This window comes from Gossypium arboreum, chromosome 12 (assembly GCF_025698485.1).
Source record: "Gossypium arboreum isolate Shixiya-1 chromosome 12, ASM2569848v2, whole genome shotgun sequence".
In the NCBI taxonomy this organism is placed as follows: domain Eukaryota; kingdom Viridiplantae; phylum Streptophyta; class Magnoliopsida; order Malvales; family Malvaceae; genus Gossypium; species Gossypium arboreum.
This window is the reverse complement of record NC_069081.1, coordinates 94,734,690-94,751,890: the sequence shown is the minus strand read 5'-3', so window position 1 is coordinate 94,751,890 and position 17,201 is coordinate 94,734,690. Positions and strand designations below refer to the sequence as shown.

Below are 17,201 nucleotides of genomic sequence, written 5' to 3'. Positions count from 1 at the left end.
TATGTAGAGGTGTGCATGGGCTGGGCTATCCGGCCCGGCCCGAAGGTCCGCTCAAAAAATGGGAGGGTTCAGGTAAAAATATAGACCCGAAATATAGGTTTGGACAAAAAAAGAGGCCCGTTTAGAAAATGGACTGGGCTCGGGTAAAACTTTTTTACCCGGGCCCAGCTCGGCCCGAATTATATACTAAATATATATATTTTTTATTTTTAATCATATTTACATTTTATTTTCAATTTTAATATAATCACTTTTTATTATATTTTCAATTTGTGTATTGTTTTAAAAATTGTTTTAGTATTATTTTTCATGTGTTTCTTGTTTTAAATGTATTTGATTTATTATATTTTAAAATTTTTTTATTTAATGAAACTAAGTAAAAAAATTTAATATGGGCCGGGCCAGCAAGGCTCGAGCTTAACAATTTTATTTCGGGCCTGGCTTGGATAAATTTTTAAGCCCATATTTGGGCCGGACTGGGCTCGGGCCTAGAAAATATGCCTAAAATTTTGTCTGGGCCCGGCTCGGCTCGGCCCATGCACACCTCTAGTTGTATGTGATATTGCAAATGGTGTCACCAGTGACACATTCAATGGGGAACTCTGTGAAGAGAGTTGTGGTAAAAATTGCATCAGTTATCTTCTTCCAAACCCTTGTTTCACCCATTAACTCACTCGGTAAAAACTTGGTCATTAGTACGGTAAAAATAATGAACATACAAAATTTATCTTTATACAGTTATACTGGTAAAATGCTAAGTTTTGTGGGCGTACATGCAGGCACTACACTGGCCCTTACTGGAGTCTTCTTGTACTCGAAAGCAAAACAATCGAAGCCAAAGCCCAAGGTTGCATCATAAATCATTGTATTTTTTTCTATATCTAGTCATTCAAAAACACAACTTTAAAACTCAATCAATTGAATGTTTTTTTAGTGATGGATATTAGGGACAAGGTGGTGAATCTCTTAATGTTGCAGAATAGAACATGTAGAAGATATATACATGATGGACGTCGAAACCACCAAATAAAAATAATTTTTACAATAAAATAATTCTAAACTATAGCAAAGAGTAGTAGGGTCGATTCCACAGAGATTGAATATTATGATCAATTTTCTTGTTTTTCTCATGAACAAAAATTTTTTCGTGCTGATAATCGTGGCAATAGTTGTGCCTATGACTCCAAACGACATGTTGAAAAATAAATAGATTAAAGGAGTTTCGAAATGACTAGAAATTAAATAAATGAAATAACATAAATAAACAACTAAATAAATCAAAAATTAAATTAAATTGGGAAATAAATTCGGATTTTGTAAACAATGTTATAAAGCCTTAGCCCTAGACTCGGTGGATTTTAGTTTTTGAATCGGTTCTCGAAAATTTTCTCCTCCAAACAATAAGTTAGTTATAACAACTAAGAACATCCTAACCGCCAATTCTTCCTCTAGTAGTTGATCCTAGTACACCCTGCAGACTAACCATTATCGATTGTCTATTTGCGATATATGCGTTCGCAATTCAAGACCCTAGCAGCCTTGAGTTCTGAAGAACCCAACTTGGATTAACGGCCTCAACCGCGTGGGACATTTAAATCCAATCACAATCTCCTTTAATTTGTTCGCGAAAACCTGGATACAATATGACTGACTCGTCTTCCCAACTGTTTGCCAAAATGACTCCAACCTAATGCGCTTTTTGAATTGAAATCGAGTTAACTTTAAGAGATGAATTTGTCAATCCCGTTATTGTAGAGAGATTGCTAATACCAATTTGAAGTATTTTTAGTGCATATACAATTTCTCACGATTCTTGATCGGAAAGAATACCGACCTAAAGCTAATTTGAAATTGGTGAAGCATAAATTTAATCATGCTTTAGTTGGTTATAGAGTGGATTTAAATGAAAATGGTGGAAGTTGGAAAAGAAAGGGACTTGGAAAGCAATTAAATAATTTTGCAAAGAAACAAGGAAATGGCAATGAAAAAACAGTATGCTACTGACGCATGAAATTGGAAAGGAAAATATTAATTCTATTCAATTCCAAGTGAATTCAAGTATACCATACCACCTATTTATACATAAACCATATACTAAAATTAGGCTACTTCCACCTACCACTAATTACATGAAATAATATCAGATTTTATTTTTTAAATTTAGCTTTTACAAGGTCAAAAATCTGGCCAGCCCCTCAAATGTCCCAAATTTACGATTCGGCCCGTTTTCTGTTTCTCATGCTTCAATTTAATCTATACTTAGCTTGTCTTTGATTTAAAGCACCCAAATTTCGTCCCTGTCAATATTTAAACACAAAATTTACCGGTTAGCAGGAACTAATTCAAGAAAAAATTGAGTTAAGCACGAAAAATATACAAAATGAACAAGCTATCAATACAACTAACTTTTGATCTTCCAAATGTGTTTCTATAGATGAAGAAGATTGATCTATCAATACATATTTTATTTAAATGTAAAAATATTACTTCCCTGAATACTTAATCCAAGCATTAAACGGAATTTAAATTTATTAAAACATTTTATTTACTTGAATTGGTTTTAAAGCTATAAACCTTTTTAGATAGGTGGTGTGCTTCAATGCAGTGCATTTAGTTTTTTTTTTTCTTGTCTCATGCTATTGGTCTTATCGTTGTAGTAATTAATTCATTGCCATTACTCTTTTTATCTTAATCAGAGGTAAACATATCGCCCATAAAAAAAGATACTAAAATGAAATGGTAAGGTGCGGAGGAAAAAGAAAAATTAATTAATTGAAAATAAAATTAAAAATTAATTTTGTAAGTATAAAATAGAAAAGATAGATGAAAATAAGAGATTGAAAATTTTGGAGATAGATGATAGGTCAAAAGTATAAAAGTTAATGGTGTTAAAGAGGTTACCTAAAAAATTAACCACTTGGGTTACGATTTTTAAGTATAAGTATTAATTAAGTTCAAAAATATATATGTATACAAGTTGTCAAGTTTAAAGACTAAACAATGTATTAATCCTATTATTTATTTATTTTTATGTGATAAATTACATAATATAAAAACAAAACATTACAAAAATTACAAAATGGGTTGTATTTAGACATGATAATGGGTCGGGGTAATGCAAAATTTTAGACTCATTATCTAGGCCCGGGTTTGACTCAAAAAATGAGCCTAAAATTTTGTTCAATCTCGACTCAAATGAAAAAATCATAAATCGAGCCCGACCTGCCCGTCCTTAAATTTTTATATTATTTTTTATATAAAACAAATTAAAATTATAATAATTAAATACACTAAAAATATTAAAATAAAAATTTCTCAACAAATTGAAAATACATTAAAAATATTTATACTTAAATAACACTAAGATATGTGCAACTTAGCAAGCAAATACCTCTAAAATAATAGTAAAATTAATAATAAAATATGAGTTATACAATATTGAAACAATAACAACAAAATAGTAGCAATATAATAGAATTGTTTAGAAAACAAGCATTATTTTTTTTGTCCAAGCTTATTTTTGCTCAAACTTTCCTACTTTTTGAATAGGCCTTTGGGTCTGGGCAGGTAGTCTAACCCATGATTAGGTCTAGTTGTATTGGGACAAGCTTGAGCCTCAGATATTGAAGCCCAAGTTTGACCTGAAATTAACTTAAATTTTTTTCCGAAATCATAGACACTAATTGAAGTTAAAAAAGCATTTTTTAACCAAAATCATGATTTCAAATTAATATATATAAACAATTAGCTTTTCAAATCAAATATTGATTTTAAATTGAGATTTTAAATCAAAATTTTTTGAATTAATATTTTAAATTAAGTTAAAAGCTAAAATTTTTAGGTTTTAACTTTTGGAAAACATGCTTTTCAATAAAATTACATTTTATCTATTCATTAAATTATTTACTTTATACAACATTATGTCCAAAATAAACATTTTATCTTTTTAAAAGCACTTATAGATAATAATTGTAAGTATTATCAAAATTTTCAAAAGTATTTTTTAAGAAGATTTTAACAACACTTTTCAGCCTCAATCATAACCTTAATGATAAACTAACTTTAAAACGAGTATTTTGCCAAATGGATAATAATTGAAAAGAAAATAAATAAATGTTAAATTATGCTAGTAGTCACCATACTTTAATAAATTTATGGTTTAGTCTTTATACTTTAATTTGATCAAATTTTGTCCCTATACTATTCGTAAAGTTGTAGATTTGGTCCATATTATCCAATCTCTAATTGGATCCTTCCAAGCTCTTATACTTTTTAAAATTTAAAATTTCAGCCTTAACGCAAATGATAATAGTTAATTTATTAAGGGTGGGTTTGGATGGATGGTGGGGTACGGTGTGGTGGGTTTAACTTACTTTTTGTCTCACATTATAGTATTGCTACAATATCTAATCTCATCGCAATCACTGTTTTTATCCTAACCGCAGGTAAACGTGCTGCCCATCCAAATCAATCCTAACTAGATTTGTAATGAGTAATATATGGAAACAACAAGTTGATATGGTATTACATATATAAAAATATGTTTGGTGCAAGAGGCGGATTTAGGGAGTTGGCAGGGGCCTCGACCCCCTAAAATGGAAAAATTTCTATTTTGGCCCTTTAAAATTTTAAAAATTTTAATTTAGTAAAGGTAAAATTGTTCTTTTCCCCCTAAAAATGATAAAAATTTGATTTAATCCTTTAAAATTATAAAGATATAGACAATTTAATTTCGGCCCCTTAAAATTTTTCCTAACTTCGCCCCTGGCTCATCAGATTTTGAAAATGTCATAATTTAATGAATTTAATACTTATCTTTTTAATAAGGATTGAAAAATTAATAATTAAAAACTACATAAACTAAGAAAAACAAAATTAAAGTAAAAAGATTAAACCCGAAAAGCACAAGGGCTGATAGCAGAAGTTAACCATTCAAAAAGAAACCAAGTTTCAGCCTACTCGTTTACTTCTGATTGGGCTTTTAGACGGTAGTCAGATGCCCTTAAAATCGGTGATATTAGTCCACTACAAAAAGCCCAAGAACTACACGTGTCAAAATATCGTTCCGTCATTATACCACGTGGAGACAGCATATTCAATCAAGAATTTTCCATCTCCCGCCACAAGAACAAAAAAATAAAAAAAATCAAAATGAAAAGAAAATTTTCCCTCGCATTGGACCCCCGAATATAATAGTCACTATTTTCCCACTCTCTTCCTCGACAAGTTTTGTAAAACCCCCCAAAGCCTCTTTTTTAATCCTCGCTTTCATATCATTTCTAAATTCATTTGATTAAATTCCTGTTTTCTAGGATTTTATTTACGTCGATTTGTCTCCTTTTTAGTGTTATTTCCCCCATAGGTTCAAAATCTCCCTCTTGTTCAAATTACCCTAATTTGGTAATTCTGTTTTAAAACTCTAGTTTCCGATCCAATGCTGGAATCCGATACTCCCTCGAAAACGTTTCTCGGCGTTCGTTTTTGTCTTTACGGCTTCGATCCCGTTAACGAGCATAATGTACTTCCGTAACATCCCGCGTTATCTTCTATTAGTGTTGTTTTTTGGGTGTCTTCAAAGCTCTCTGCTTCTTAATCTTTGTTTCATTGAAGTACTTATTTGAGCAAAAAATAATAAAAGCTTTTTTTTTTTGAAGGTTCGAGTAAAGCTAATCAACGGTGGCGGCGTAGGTGTCGGTCAGTATAGTCAGAATTGCACTCATGTGATTGTTGATAAGATTGTCTACGTAAGTCTTTTAAAGCAATGGTGCTTGCTTTATTTATATATATAATTTCTTTTATTAAAAAAAGATGCTGAAAATCCTGCTTTTACATGCTTGTAGGATGATCCTGTATGTGTTGCTGTTCGAAACGATGGCAAAACAGTTGTCACTGGGTTATGGGTTGATCATAGTTTTGATATTGGAATGCCTGTTGATGCTACTTCGGTTAGTTTGTTTTGTTGCAGTACTTTTTAAAGCTAACTGTCTGATAATTGTTTAAGATATCTTTGAATTTTATACAATGTCTACTATGTGGAATTTTCGATTCATGAATTCAATTGGTGTAGCACATTTGCACTAAAATGATGAAATTAGAGCCGATAGTTGATCAGTTTATTGATAATTTCTCATGCATACAACTTCTACGACATAGAGATGTGTCATTGTTTTGGGGTCAGAATAGTTGTCATGATCTGTATCATTTCTTTAATAAAGTCGGACTTAATTCTTTTCATCTGTTTAAACTTGTGAATCTGCCATTGTTTTCTGACAGATTATGTACAGACCTCTTAGGGATTTAAATGGAATTCCTGGTGCTAAAAGTTTAATTATATGCTTGACTGGATATCAAAGGCAAGATCGAGATGACATTATGGTATTGGTCTATCCTTCACTATTGTTGACTACTTCTATTGTTTGTAAAGCAAATAAAAATGTTATGTTGTTTTACCTATGTGTTTGCAGACGATGGTTGGCTTGATGGGTGCTCAATTTTCTAAGCCTCTGGTTGCAAGCAAAGTTACTCATCTAATATGCTATAAATTTGAAGGTGAGATTTTCTTTGTTTTCCTTATCATAGGGCTGTGAAAGTAAACTTCACAACTTAGGATCCTGTGGAGATCTTGTCAGTCTTTTCCACATTGTAATTATTATGATGAGTTTGTTCTTTGTGTCAACTCGTGTCAACTCTTAATACGTTCCTACTCTTTTTTGCTTTTATTCATTCCTCTGTGTTTCATATTTGTATATAAACTATTCATGCATCTATTAGCCAGTTTTGATGGCCTTTTCTAGTAAATGTTAAGATGCAGTATATGTTTGTTTTCTGATGCTAATATGGTTTTCAAGTGTTGAAGCTTTTAATGATACTGAGTTTCAGTAGTAATTTTATTAAATTTTGTTAATTTATTCAGGGGAGAAGTACGAGCTTGCTAAGAAAATCAAGAAGATCAAGCTTATCAACCACCGCTGGTTGGAAGATTGGTATGTTTGCATAAAACTGAACTTTGTAGTCCTGAAGCATAATAAATTTCAAAGCCTCCAGAATATAATTTTGCTGATAAACAGAAAACTGAATGCTTTTTCTTTTTGGGGAGCTGAAGAAACTAGAATTTACATGCAAACTCTTTTGCCGCTGTTTAATCTTCTTGTATTCTTTTTTTGCAGTTTAAGAGATTGGGAGCTTCTTTCAGAAGCTAATTACAGCAAGAGGTAAGGGCCTTTCTGAGAATGTTTTACGTGTTTCTCCATAGCATACCAATTCTGCATTTGCTAAGGCATCTTGATTCTCAGTTATATTTGCTCTGCTCTTATCCAATGAAGAAAAAGTGAAAAAAGAAAGGTATAAGCCATACTGAATTATATTCTAATCTCTTCATCTCAACAGTGGCTATGAGTTAGAGGTGATGGAAGCTGAAGCTAAAGATTCTGACGAAGAGGCTGAAGAAACTACATTGAAGCATTCTGGACAAAGGAGTCTGAATAGGAGCCCTCATAGTTTGAAAGCTGGAATGCTCAGTTCAGGCGAGTTGCTCTCCACAGTTGAAGTGGCCACTTCCACTATACCCGGACATTCACCAAATACTAAGGAAGTTTTAGTGACGCCTGGAAAATCTCATTTAGGCACAAGCTTCAATGATGTTAATGACCCTGAGCTCAATTCTTTTCAGAACTCAGGTCTCAGGAATGGTTCATCTACTAAGCTAGCTCAACCAGGCAACAGAGGCTCAAATTCTACAAATATGGATAGTAACTTGGCATCTACCTCTAAGAGTCCCTCATTATCCAATGAGATGTTCACTGCTATAAGTTACTCCAGGAAAACTCCAAGAAATGCTACACCTCCAAATTTATCTGGGGAGGTATCAGGCAACATTAGTGGCTCTCCTCAAGCTATGAAAATTAAGGATGTATCAGGCATTTCTTCCTCTAAAATACAGCAACCAGAGGAAAGAATCTGTGCTTCTTTTGTTAGATCTCCAAGGAAAGGAAGCGATTTGTGTCATGGAGAGGACTCTGCTGGTATATTGCCTCAGAAAAGAGCTTTGGAACTTTCTGGTAGTAGCTCTAAATCACAAAAGATGAGTTATAATGCAAAAGGTTCCATAAAAGGCAGTGCATTGGATACTGTACAGTTGGAGCCGACATCCTCGGTGGGAGATCAGCTACAGATTAATGACTACCCAGTGAATGAGACTGGTTATCCAAATGTTTTACATAGCTCATGTGCTGGCAATGTGACTACCAAGTTGTCAACTGATCTCTTTTCCTCTAAATCTGTAACTCCAGACGACAGACAGAATGGTAGAGATGAGAAGTCACCCAATATGTCCTCTAGAGGGTATAGAGGGTCCACCTTGGCAGGCAAGCTGGATATGCAAAATGAGAATGCTTATGAGAAGTCACCCCAAATGTCCTTCAAGGGGTTAAGAGAGTCAACCTCAGTAAGCAGATCAAATATTGGCGATTACAGTCTAGAACTATTACAAGTGGTTGGAGAGCCAGGTGACCTGCAGAATAAGCAGCAAGATGTTCAGGTTCCTTCACTTGATAGAAAGCTGGGGAAGGATAATTCCCATAGCCCTTCTAAGTTGGAAGTGCTTGAAGGTGGAAATGATGAATCAGTGACAAAATCAGTTAGCAATAAGCAGCGAGATGTTCAGGTTCCTTCACTTGATGGAAAGCTGGGGAAGGACAATGTCGACAGCCCTTCTAACTTGGATGTGGTTGAAGGAGGAAATGATAAGTCTGTGACAAAACCAATTACCAAGAAGAAGCTTGCAAAAAAGACCTTAGGTTCTCGACCAAAGCTAAGTAACATTGCTAACAGAAAAGGTTCTATTTACTCAAGCAAAATTGCTTCTGATAATCATTCTACAATTTCCATGGATGGTGATAATGAAAGAGCAGGTCATAAGAGTGCCAGTGAGCTTGAGACATGCCCTCCAACTATTAACCTGGATGCAGCAAAGGATGTTGAAAAAGTTACAAAATGTCAGAATATTGGTACTAGTAAGACTCAATTCATGGATGATGAAACTCAAGCTCCAGATGAGGAAGATGACAATGGTTCTAAGAAGGTGACTGGAGTAGAGAAGTCTGAGTTGGTTGAAGTGATGCATAAAGCAGATATGTTAGTAGAGGCAGAACATGTCAGACATGATCCCAAAGTGGCTGTACATGCGAGTCCAGTTGCCTCTGAGAATGGAACAAATGGAACTGATCCTGGGAGGGCAGTTGGGAGCAAAAATTCTGAATTTGGTGAACCAGCGTTAAAGAGTGGTGGCTTGAAAAAGAAAACAAACAAAAGGAAGAAACAACTTTCTGGTAAGGCCAGGATGAAGGCTGTTCCTTCTAATTCCAAAAATGATTTGGCTGGGGAAAATACCAGTGTCGAGAAGAATGTTGGTGACAAAGATAATGAAAAGGAGAATTTCATGCCACATCCTGATGACAAACCAAGCAGTGCTAATGCGTCTTCAAGAGTGGAAATCTCCGGGGCTGCTGGCAAGGGTGACACAGTTGGTCTCAAGGAGATTGCTAGGAAATCAGTTGGTAAATCCAATAACAGAACATTGAAGACTAAGGAAAAATCTCAGAATGTTGATTCTAACATGCAACCAGTCGAAAAGGTTTTCAATAGAGTGAAAATTGAGCCTACATGTTTTATATTGAGTGGCTACAGACAGCAGAGAAAAGAATTTCAGCAAGTCATTAAGCGTTTGAAAGGAAAGTTTTGTAGAGATTCTCATCAGTGGTCATACCAGGCAACACATTTCATTGCACCTGATCCAATTCGTAGGACTGAAAAATTCTTTGCTGCTGCTGCTTCTGGAAGGTAACATATTTCTAACTGTCTAAGACTTATCATAGTTCCCTTTAGCTCTTACAGAAATTATACTGAAAGTTCCTCGATGTTCCATTCTCCAATTAAGAAGATTGTATGAGAACATATGCTGTTAAAATTAACTAACCTTTGTGCTCACACTTTTCACATCTATGCATAACTATTCATTTTCAATTTGAAATGTTATTTGAATTAGACTTTCCTCTGAATGCAGGTGGATTCTTAAACCCGAATTTTTAAGTGCTTGTAATGAGGCAGGAAAGTTCTTGGCAGAGGAGCCTTATGAATGGCACAAAAATGGCCTTAGTGAAGATGGTGCAATAAACTTAGAGGCTCCAAGGAAGTGGCGTCAGTTAAAGGAGAGAACAGGCCATGGAGCATTTTATGGAATGCGCATTATTGTGTATGGAGAATGCATTGCTCCTCCTTTGGTATGCTCTTCAGCATTATTAACCTGGTTACAGTTTTTTTCAGTATCTGTAACTATCTTGTTTCGATTAAACTAAAACAGATGGTTAAGGTTTGTTTGTTATAATGTCTTGACTCACTGCCTTTTACCAGGATACTCTGAAGCGTGTTGTGAAAGCCGGGGATGGTAACATTTTAGCAACTTGTCCCCCTTACACCAGATTCCTCAAATCTGGTGTTGATTTTGCAGTTGTTAGCCCTGGCATGCCACGTGTTGATATCTGGGTTCAAGAGTTTTTGAAACACGAGGTACCCTGTGTTGTTGCTGACTACCTAGTGGAATACGTCTGTAAACCCGGTTACTCCCTGGAGAAACATGTCCTATACGACACTCATGAATGGGCAGAAAAATCATTCACTAACTTGACAACTCGAGCTGAGGAAATCGTCGATGACTTGACTCATGAATCACCAGGTAACTCGGAGAGTAATGATATAACATGCCAAGTTTGCGGCTCTGGCGACAGAGAAGATGTCATGCTGATCTGCGGCAATGAAAGTGGTTCCGTAGGTTGTGGAATCGGCATTCACATTGATTGTTGCGATCCCCCGCTTGACAATGTTCCGGAGGAGGACTGGTTTTGCCCGAAATGTAACAAAAGCAGCATAAACAACACGTCTTCCAAAAGAAGAAAAAAGGGAACGTCAAAGTCAAAGGGTAAGTAGGTAGCTTTCGGAAGGGTGGACTTGTGTTGTAGCTTTTGTATAATTGTTTAGATTAGAAAGAATTTGTAAACGATACTAAAATAAAACTAACCTGTTTAAAGTATTTAGTTGGCCATTCAAAGCTGTTTTCATTTTGTAGGAATATTAAATATTATTTTCACGAAAATAATTCCAGTCCATTGAATTAGTTGGATGGCTGCAGTCAGCATGTGTTCTTCTGAAATTGGGGTTCTCTTTTCATCAAAATTGGCTCTTTCCGCCAAGGATTATTGATAGGGGCATCATATTTGCTTAAATCCTTTAAAAATTACTAAACCCAGCTTAACTAAAACAATTCAAATGAATAAAAAAAACTAAAGCAAAAACTGAAAATGAAAACAAAAAGCTAGTTTGGTTAGAATCAGTTTATCTATTAATATACAATAATTAGATATAAAAAAATAATAAGAACTCAAGAAAAGGATAAAGTTTTATTTAAAATAAATGAGAAAGTAATTATATATTACCAATTGAATAAATTTATTGCTAATTTTTATACTAGAAAATGGGTAAAAATCATATTTCAACAACATTAATATTTTATAATTACTTATTGATTTTGTATTGTATAATTGTTGTTTAAGACATTATTATTATTAAAATGTGTTTATAAATATATTTCCCTTTTTTCCCTCTTTTTCTTAATTTTTTCTACTTTCCCATTAATTTTTTAAGCCTTTAATTGGTTGGATTTACAGTCAATATGAAAATTGGTGGTTTAATATGATATATCTAATTTTGAAAATCATAAATGGCAATGATAGAATGGAATAAAAAATTTCTTTTAAATTCAATACATTATTGATTAAAGTTATAGAAGCATTAATAATAGATTAGAAATGGAATCGATTAATTAATTGAATTGAAATAAATTTTCAAATTTGTTTTAGTTTCGTTGAAGGCGCCAAGATAGTAAGCCTACCACCAGAAAAGTCGGGTAGCCACTTGTGAGCTCATCCTCCCGAGAGGACTATTGGAACAACGGATGGTTTAATCTTCATTGGGAACATGAAGTCGTTTGATCACCAAACATCACGCGGGCTCAACTGCTTTATTCCATCAGAGTCAGAATAAATGATAGCATTTGTCTTGTTACAGATATCCTCGTTCTATCGAAGACATCTTTCCGAAGATCCCCGTAATGTTAGCTAAATGGCAAGTCCGACACGTTAACACCATCCTACATGGGACTCTTCCTTATAAATACATTTAAGAACTATGAAGGGGGCTTTCAAGAAGACTAAGCCTACACTTTTTTTAGCATTTTTTAGCCTCCAAACTCCAAATTCTCCTCATCGTCATCCTTTGTAACCTCCGATTCTATACCTCAACTAGGTGAACTGGTTTCCTCAACAACCATTCTCCTTTTTGCTATACTCTTTTCTTGTTGAGCACTGTATCAATAATTGGTGCAATAAGCGTGGATGACAGGCCTTCTCAATCCCAATGTGGCACTTCTTTGATCAAACCAACTAAACCAACAACCCAACTGACCAAGTCAACTTTTACATCCCACTTAACATCTCCATATCACCTATCTTAAGTATTTCTACTAGTTTGAGATTTACAAAAACCCTTCCTTTCGCCTCCATTCTTATTGAAGCTTAGCTGCAGTATGCAAGCGTCCTTCTCCCCACCTTGGAACAATTGGTAAAGGCTCTGAAAGATCCTTTAGCCTCTAACTCTACCACTTCTGTTGCACTAACAAGAACTGCTCCTCCAGCCACTTTGGCTCCCTTAGCAATTGCAGCACTTCAGTCACAGCCTAGTGTGACCCTTCTTGGGACTTTTGATCACTTGGCCTATTGTTTACAAGAAGCTGAGTTCCCATTAGCAGACATCAAACCTTTGGGCTTACAACTCAAAGATCCAAATGAAACTGCGACGCTTGGAAGAATAATTCTTCCAACAAGAATGTCATTTCAAGGAACAGTAGTTAACCTTGACTAAAGGAATGCTTAGAATTAACAATTTATGATGGAGTTGAGAGTCACACGGGATGTCCTGAGGCAAGAAAATTTAGAGCATTAGAAGGAGAAAGCTCAATTAGCGCTTTGAGGGGATAACGAGCACAATAATTAAAAGGTCTTTACAGGCACATTGCTAACCTCCCAGCGGCATCCTAACATTTTCAAGGAAATAACATCTTCGTGAAATAAACTTAAAGTCTTCAAGGCAGAGTTGATGTAAAAGGTAAAATGAGGGAGATCATACGAATCTATTTGGAAGTACCCAAATGAATCATTGCCACTCGAAGTTTTAGAAATCTACATCACCTATTCTTTCAAGTTTTCGAAGTTCCTATATAACAGATTAAGGGATTCAGAAGACCATTTTTCTTAGTATAATTGTAATGAGCAGATTTCTAGTGGAGTTGAAAAATACGATTTTGGGATCTTATTTTTGTAAATCGAGTCTGTAAATATTGAATAGAGATATTTATCAAGTTAATATATTGATGAATTAAAATTTGATTGGACAATTTAGTCAAAATTGTGATCAATTAGGGCCCATGGACTTAATTGTAAAACTTTAATTGCTATAGATTTTTAATTAGGAAAAGGCTTGGGGGCTTAGACAGGAATTATCTAAAGGGTAGAATTGGTAAATAAACCAAAAGTCAACATGTTTAGTGGATGATAATGATGATGAGAAATTAGTTTAAATTAATGATAAATTAATTAAACAAAATATGATTAAACTTGTTAATTAGGATTAAACTAATCTAATTACCCTATATAAACTAAAGAAAGTGGAAGAAAGGATGAAAACATTTTATTTTCTTCCTTATCGTCTTTTTCATCCTCCATAGCTAAGGAAAAAAAAACTTTTAACATTTCTTAACTTTTGGCCAAAAATTCAAGTAACTCCCTAACCATTTTTCTATAATTTTTATAGATTTGAAGTCACGGGAGCTTGATTTAGCTAGCTCACGTATCAATTTGTAAAACTTTTAAAGTTTTTGAAAGATGCTTGATAATACTCTAGAATGACATATTTTCATGTATTAATTATATGTTTATTTTGAGTATAATCTTACTAATTTGAGCTATTTATGACTTTTTATCTTATAGGGACTAAATTGAAGGTAAAAGGAAATTTAGGGGCTAAAAGCGTAAATTTAAAGATAAAATGGGCCAACAGGCAAGAGTTGGTGCCGATAATACAAATTGTGGAAGATTTGGGGCAAAAGTGCAAAGAAGATATTTTATAACACAAGATTCTATTTAAATTCCAATTATATTAGGATAATTATTAAATATTATTATTTAGATTTAAATTTAGCTTTTATATTTATTTATCCTTATTTATCTTTAATTATCTTTATTTATTTATATTTATCTTTTAGAATTTAAGTAGGAATAGACTAGGTTTTCTAGTACTATAAATAGGGGGATGGAGTGACACAAATTTGACTCATCTTTTTTTTGTGAACACTCATTCTTCCAAAAAGCTTAGCCTTATTTCCTTTCATATACTTCAATAAAAATTCCTTTTTTAATACATTATTTCTTTTTCCATAAAAATCATGAGACACTAAACTTATCTAGCCAGAGGTTGTCGAAATTCCCCAAAAAGGGTTCATGAGGCTTAGAATCCGCGCTTAGCCTTCTCAACGAGTATTCATTGCTTCTTCGCACTACAAGACTGACGCTTCCATCCATGTCCCTTCAAAAGTGATCTTTTCATCTTGTGCAAAGGCGACCACTTTTATATTTTGGGAAGGTTGCACAGTCAGTTTGTTAGCTTACTGCGTTAGAGGTTGGCGAGCCCAATAGATAAAATGGCGTGGCATTCGCCATTGAGAAGTGATAATCTACCATAAGATGGTCTCACAAAAGTGATTATTGGCTAGAGTCAGGTTTTTCTAAATCGTAAGTCTAAAATCTTGGAACTGGTGGTTGTAGGTATCCTCTTCCACTATAATTGGCTTATTCTGTTTCAGAAGGATTACCTAAAAGCCGAGGATTGAACCCAAGGGGGATAAAGGCAACCGGAAGCTGAAATCTTTCCATAATAAAAACTCTCTCTTACTTAACTCTGTCTTTCGTTACAATTTTAATTTTAATTTTCATAATTTCAAATCAATTAAACTTTAAATTCTGTTTTTATTTTTATTTTTTCAAGTATGCAGGTTTTCTTGGGCACGACTCTGTCCAGGATTTTGAGGAACAGAAATTTGTGCAAATTCGGTCCCTGAGGATTTGACCCTACTTCCCTTATACTATTATTTTTATTATTTTATAGGGATAGAATATTTTTTGTGCTCTCAATGACGCATCAAATTTTAGCGCCGTTGCCGGGGACTGGTAATGTACTAATCTTGTTTCTTTGTTTCTTATGATTAGATCTGCTCCAAGTATTCTTACGTTTGATGTGAATTTGATAGAAATTAAGCTTAGATTATAAAATGACTAAATTGTAAAGCTTAATTGATAGTTTCATACATTAGGGACCAAATTGAATTAAATGCAGAATTCTCAAGAAATTTTAATAGAAATATAAAGTAGGAGGTCCCTAATGAGTACATGTGAAATCAATTTCAATCCGATGCTCCATATCGAAAGTTGTGCTTGTCTCGAATTTAAGGACTAAATTGAATGAATTGTAAAATATGTTTAATGTTGTATTTGATTTTGATTTGAATGGAAATTGATGGTGTTATATGTTTTGTACTTATATTTAGCTAACGTCGGTGTAAACTGTCGAGAGGGAAAGGAAAAAAAAGTAGTCGACGAGTAACTCGAAAATTTGGTTTGTATTTCTATGATTCAGGACCAATTTATTTATTGAATATTAATAATATTTGTACACTATATGGTAGTTAGGTGAGTTGGAAATGGCTACTTGAATTGAATTGCTATGATTGAGATTGAATTTCGAGACATGGACTAAATTAAATAGAATAACAAGTTGCATGACTTACTTGATATGTGATAATTGGTATGAAATTGGGTTGAAGCATATTATAAAAGTTATGGAATTGTGAAATTTTTATGAATCGAGAATATTAAAATGTAAATTAAACTATATGTAATGAATCAGAACTTGGTTACCTTATTAGTTGTTCAAACTGAGCTGGATATAATTGGCATGCCATAGGTCAGGATATTGATTGAAAACCATCATTGCCAAGCAAACTGAGGTGGTATATTCTTCATGTAAAGTTATCGTTTTCTAGCAACCCGGGGTGATATAATAATTAGATTGTGAAAGCCATTGTTGCTGGGCAATCTAGGGTGGTAGTATATACATGTTCAACGTCATCGTTGCTAGACAACTTTGGGTGATGGATTCACGTATCCATTTTGAGTATGTGTCTAGTTAATAGGGTTATAAATACACAAATTGGATAAATGATATGTGATTGAATTGTGGTATACGACAACATGTGAAAGATCGTATGAATATAATTGAAAACGAGCCCTAAGGGCCAATTGAGCAAGTCAATAGGCTTAGAAATGGTTGAGATCTTGATATGAAATGGAACTTAGGTGTTTATTTCTAGCAATGGAAATGAATAAGTATATGCACCTATACATGATATTATAAATTGGTTAAGTTATTGTGAAATGAATGGGAAATGATATGTTTGAGAACATATTAGTGTAGTGGCATGTAAAAATGATCATATGCATGTTGCTATGGTAATGAAAGTATTTTGTATGCAATTATGTGAGATTTGATTTCAAAATTGCACTAGGTTTAATTGTACGCAATAGTTTTAAACTTGTTTTGCATTGGCTTGAATCGTACCACTGACTATTATCACTCAACGTACGGTTTGTTTTCCCGTACGCAGGTTTAGGTACGTCTCGAGGCCTTAAGAAGTGGTTTTAGCATCCAGAAAGTGATTCCTAACTCAAAAAAGTTTGTATAATCTCTTTTTGTTCGTTATATGACACGTACTTAGGTTGAGTCGGTTTTTAATATCATATGTGATCGTGTAAACTTTTAAAGTTAGAATTAGTATTTTTGAATTGGCTATGTATTTAAATATATGAAATTGAGAATGTCACAACATTTGGTTAGACATAACTATATGTATGCTAATAATCTATATGCTAATATATCTATATACATATATATGTCAATTTGTTCAATGATGAGCATGATGAAATGAATTGTGTAGTTGAATGAATTTGTTGAAATAAATATAAAATAAATATGTATAAAAGGTA

At 33.6% G+C, this 17,201-nt stretch overlaps 1 protein-coding gene across 1 annotated transcript; it reads left to right on the top strand.

The window, feature by feature from the left end:
- Positions 1-5,178: 5,178 nt before the first annotated feature.
- Positions 5,179-11,149, top strand: LOC108476505 (BRCT domain-containing protein At4g02110). The gene is made up of 10 exons (XM_017778720.2): positions 5,179-5,518; positions 5,655-5,744; positions 5,841-5,945; positions 6,274-6,375; positions 6,465-6,549; positions 6,914-6,983; positions 7,167-7,211; positions 7,387-9,837; positions 10,061-10,277; positions 10,408-11,149. The coding sequence occupies exons 1-10, from the start codon at positions 5,435-5,437 to the stop codon at positions 10,978-10,980; spliced, it is 3,822 nt and encodes a 1,273-aa protein (XP_017634209.1). The 5' UTR covers positions 5,179-5,434; the 3' UTR covers positions 10,981-11,149.
- The last annotated feature ends 6,052 nt before the right edge of the window (positions 11,150-17,201 follow it).

Coding starts and splice junctions, on each gene's coding strand:
- LOC108476505 (XM_017778720.2), top strand. CDS start 5,435: ATGCTGGAATCCGATACTCCCTCGAAAACGTTTCTCGGCGTTCGTTTT. Junction 5,519..5,654: donor ATCCCGTTAACGAGCATAAT/GTACTTCCGTAA, acceptor TTTTTTTTGAAG/GTTCGAGTAAAGCTAATCAA. Junction 10,278..10,407: donor AATGCATTGCTCCTCCTTTG/GTATGCTCTTCA, acceptor GCCTTTTACCAG/GATACTCTGAAGCGTGTTGT.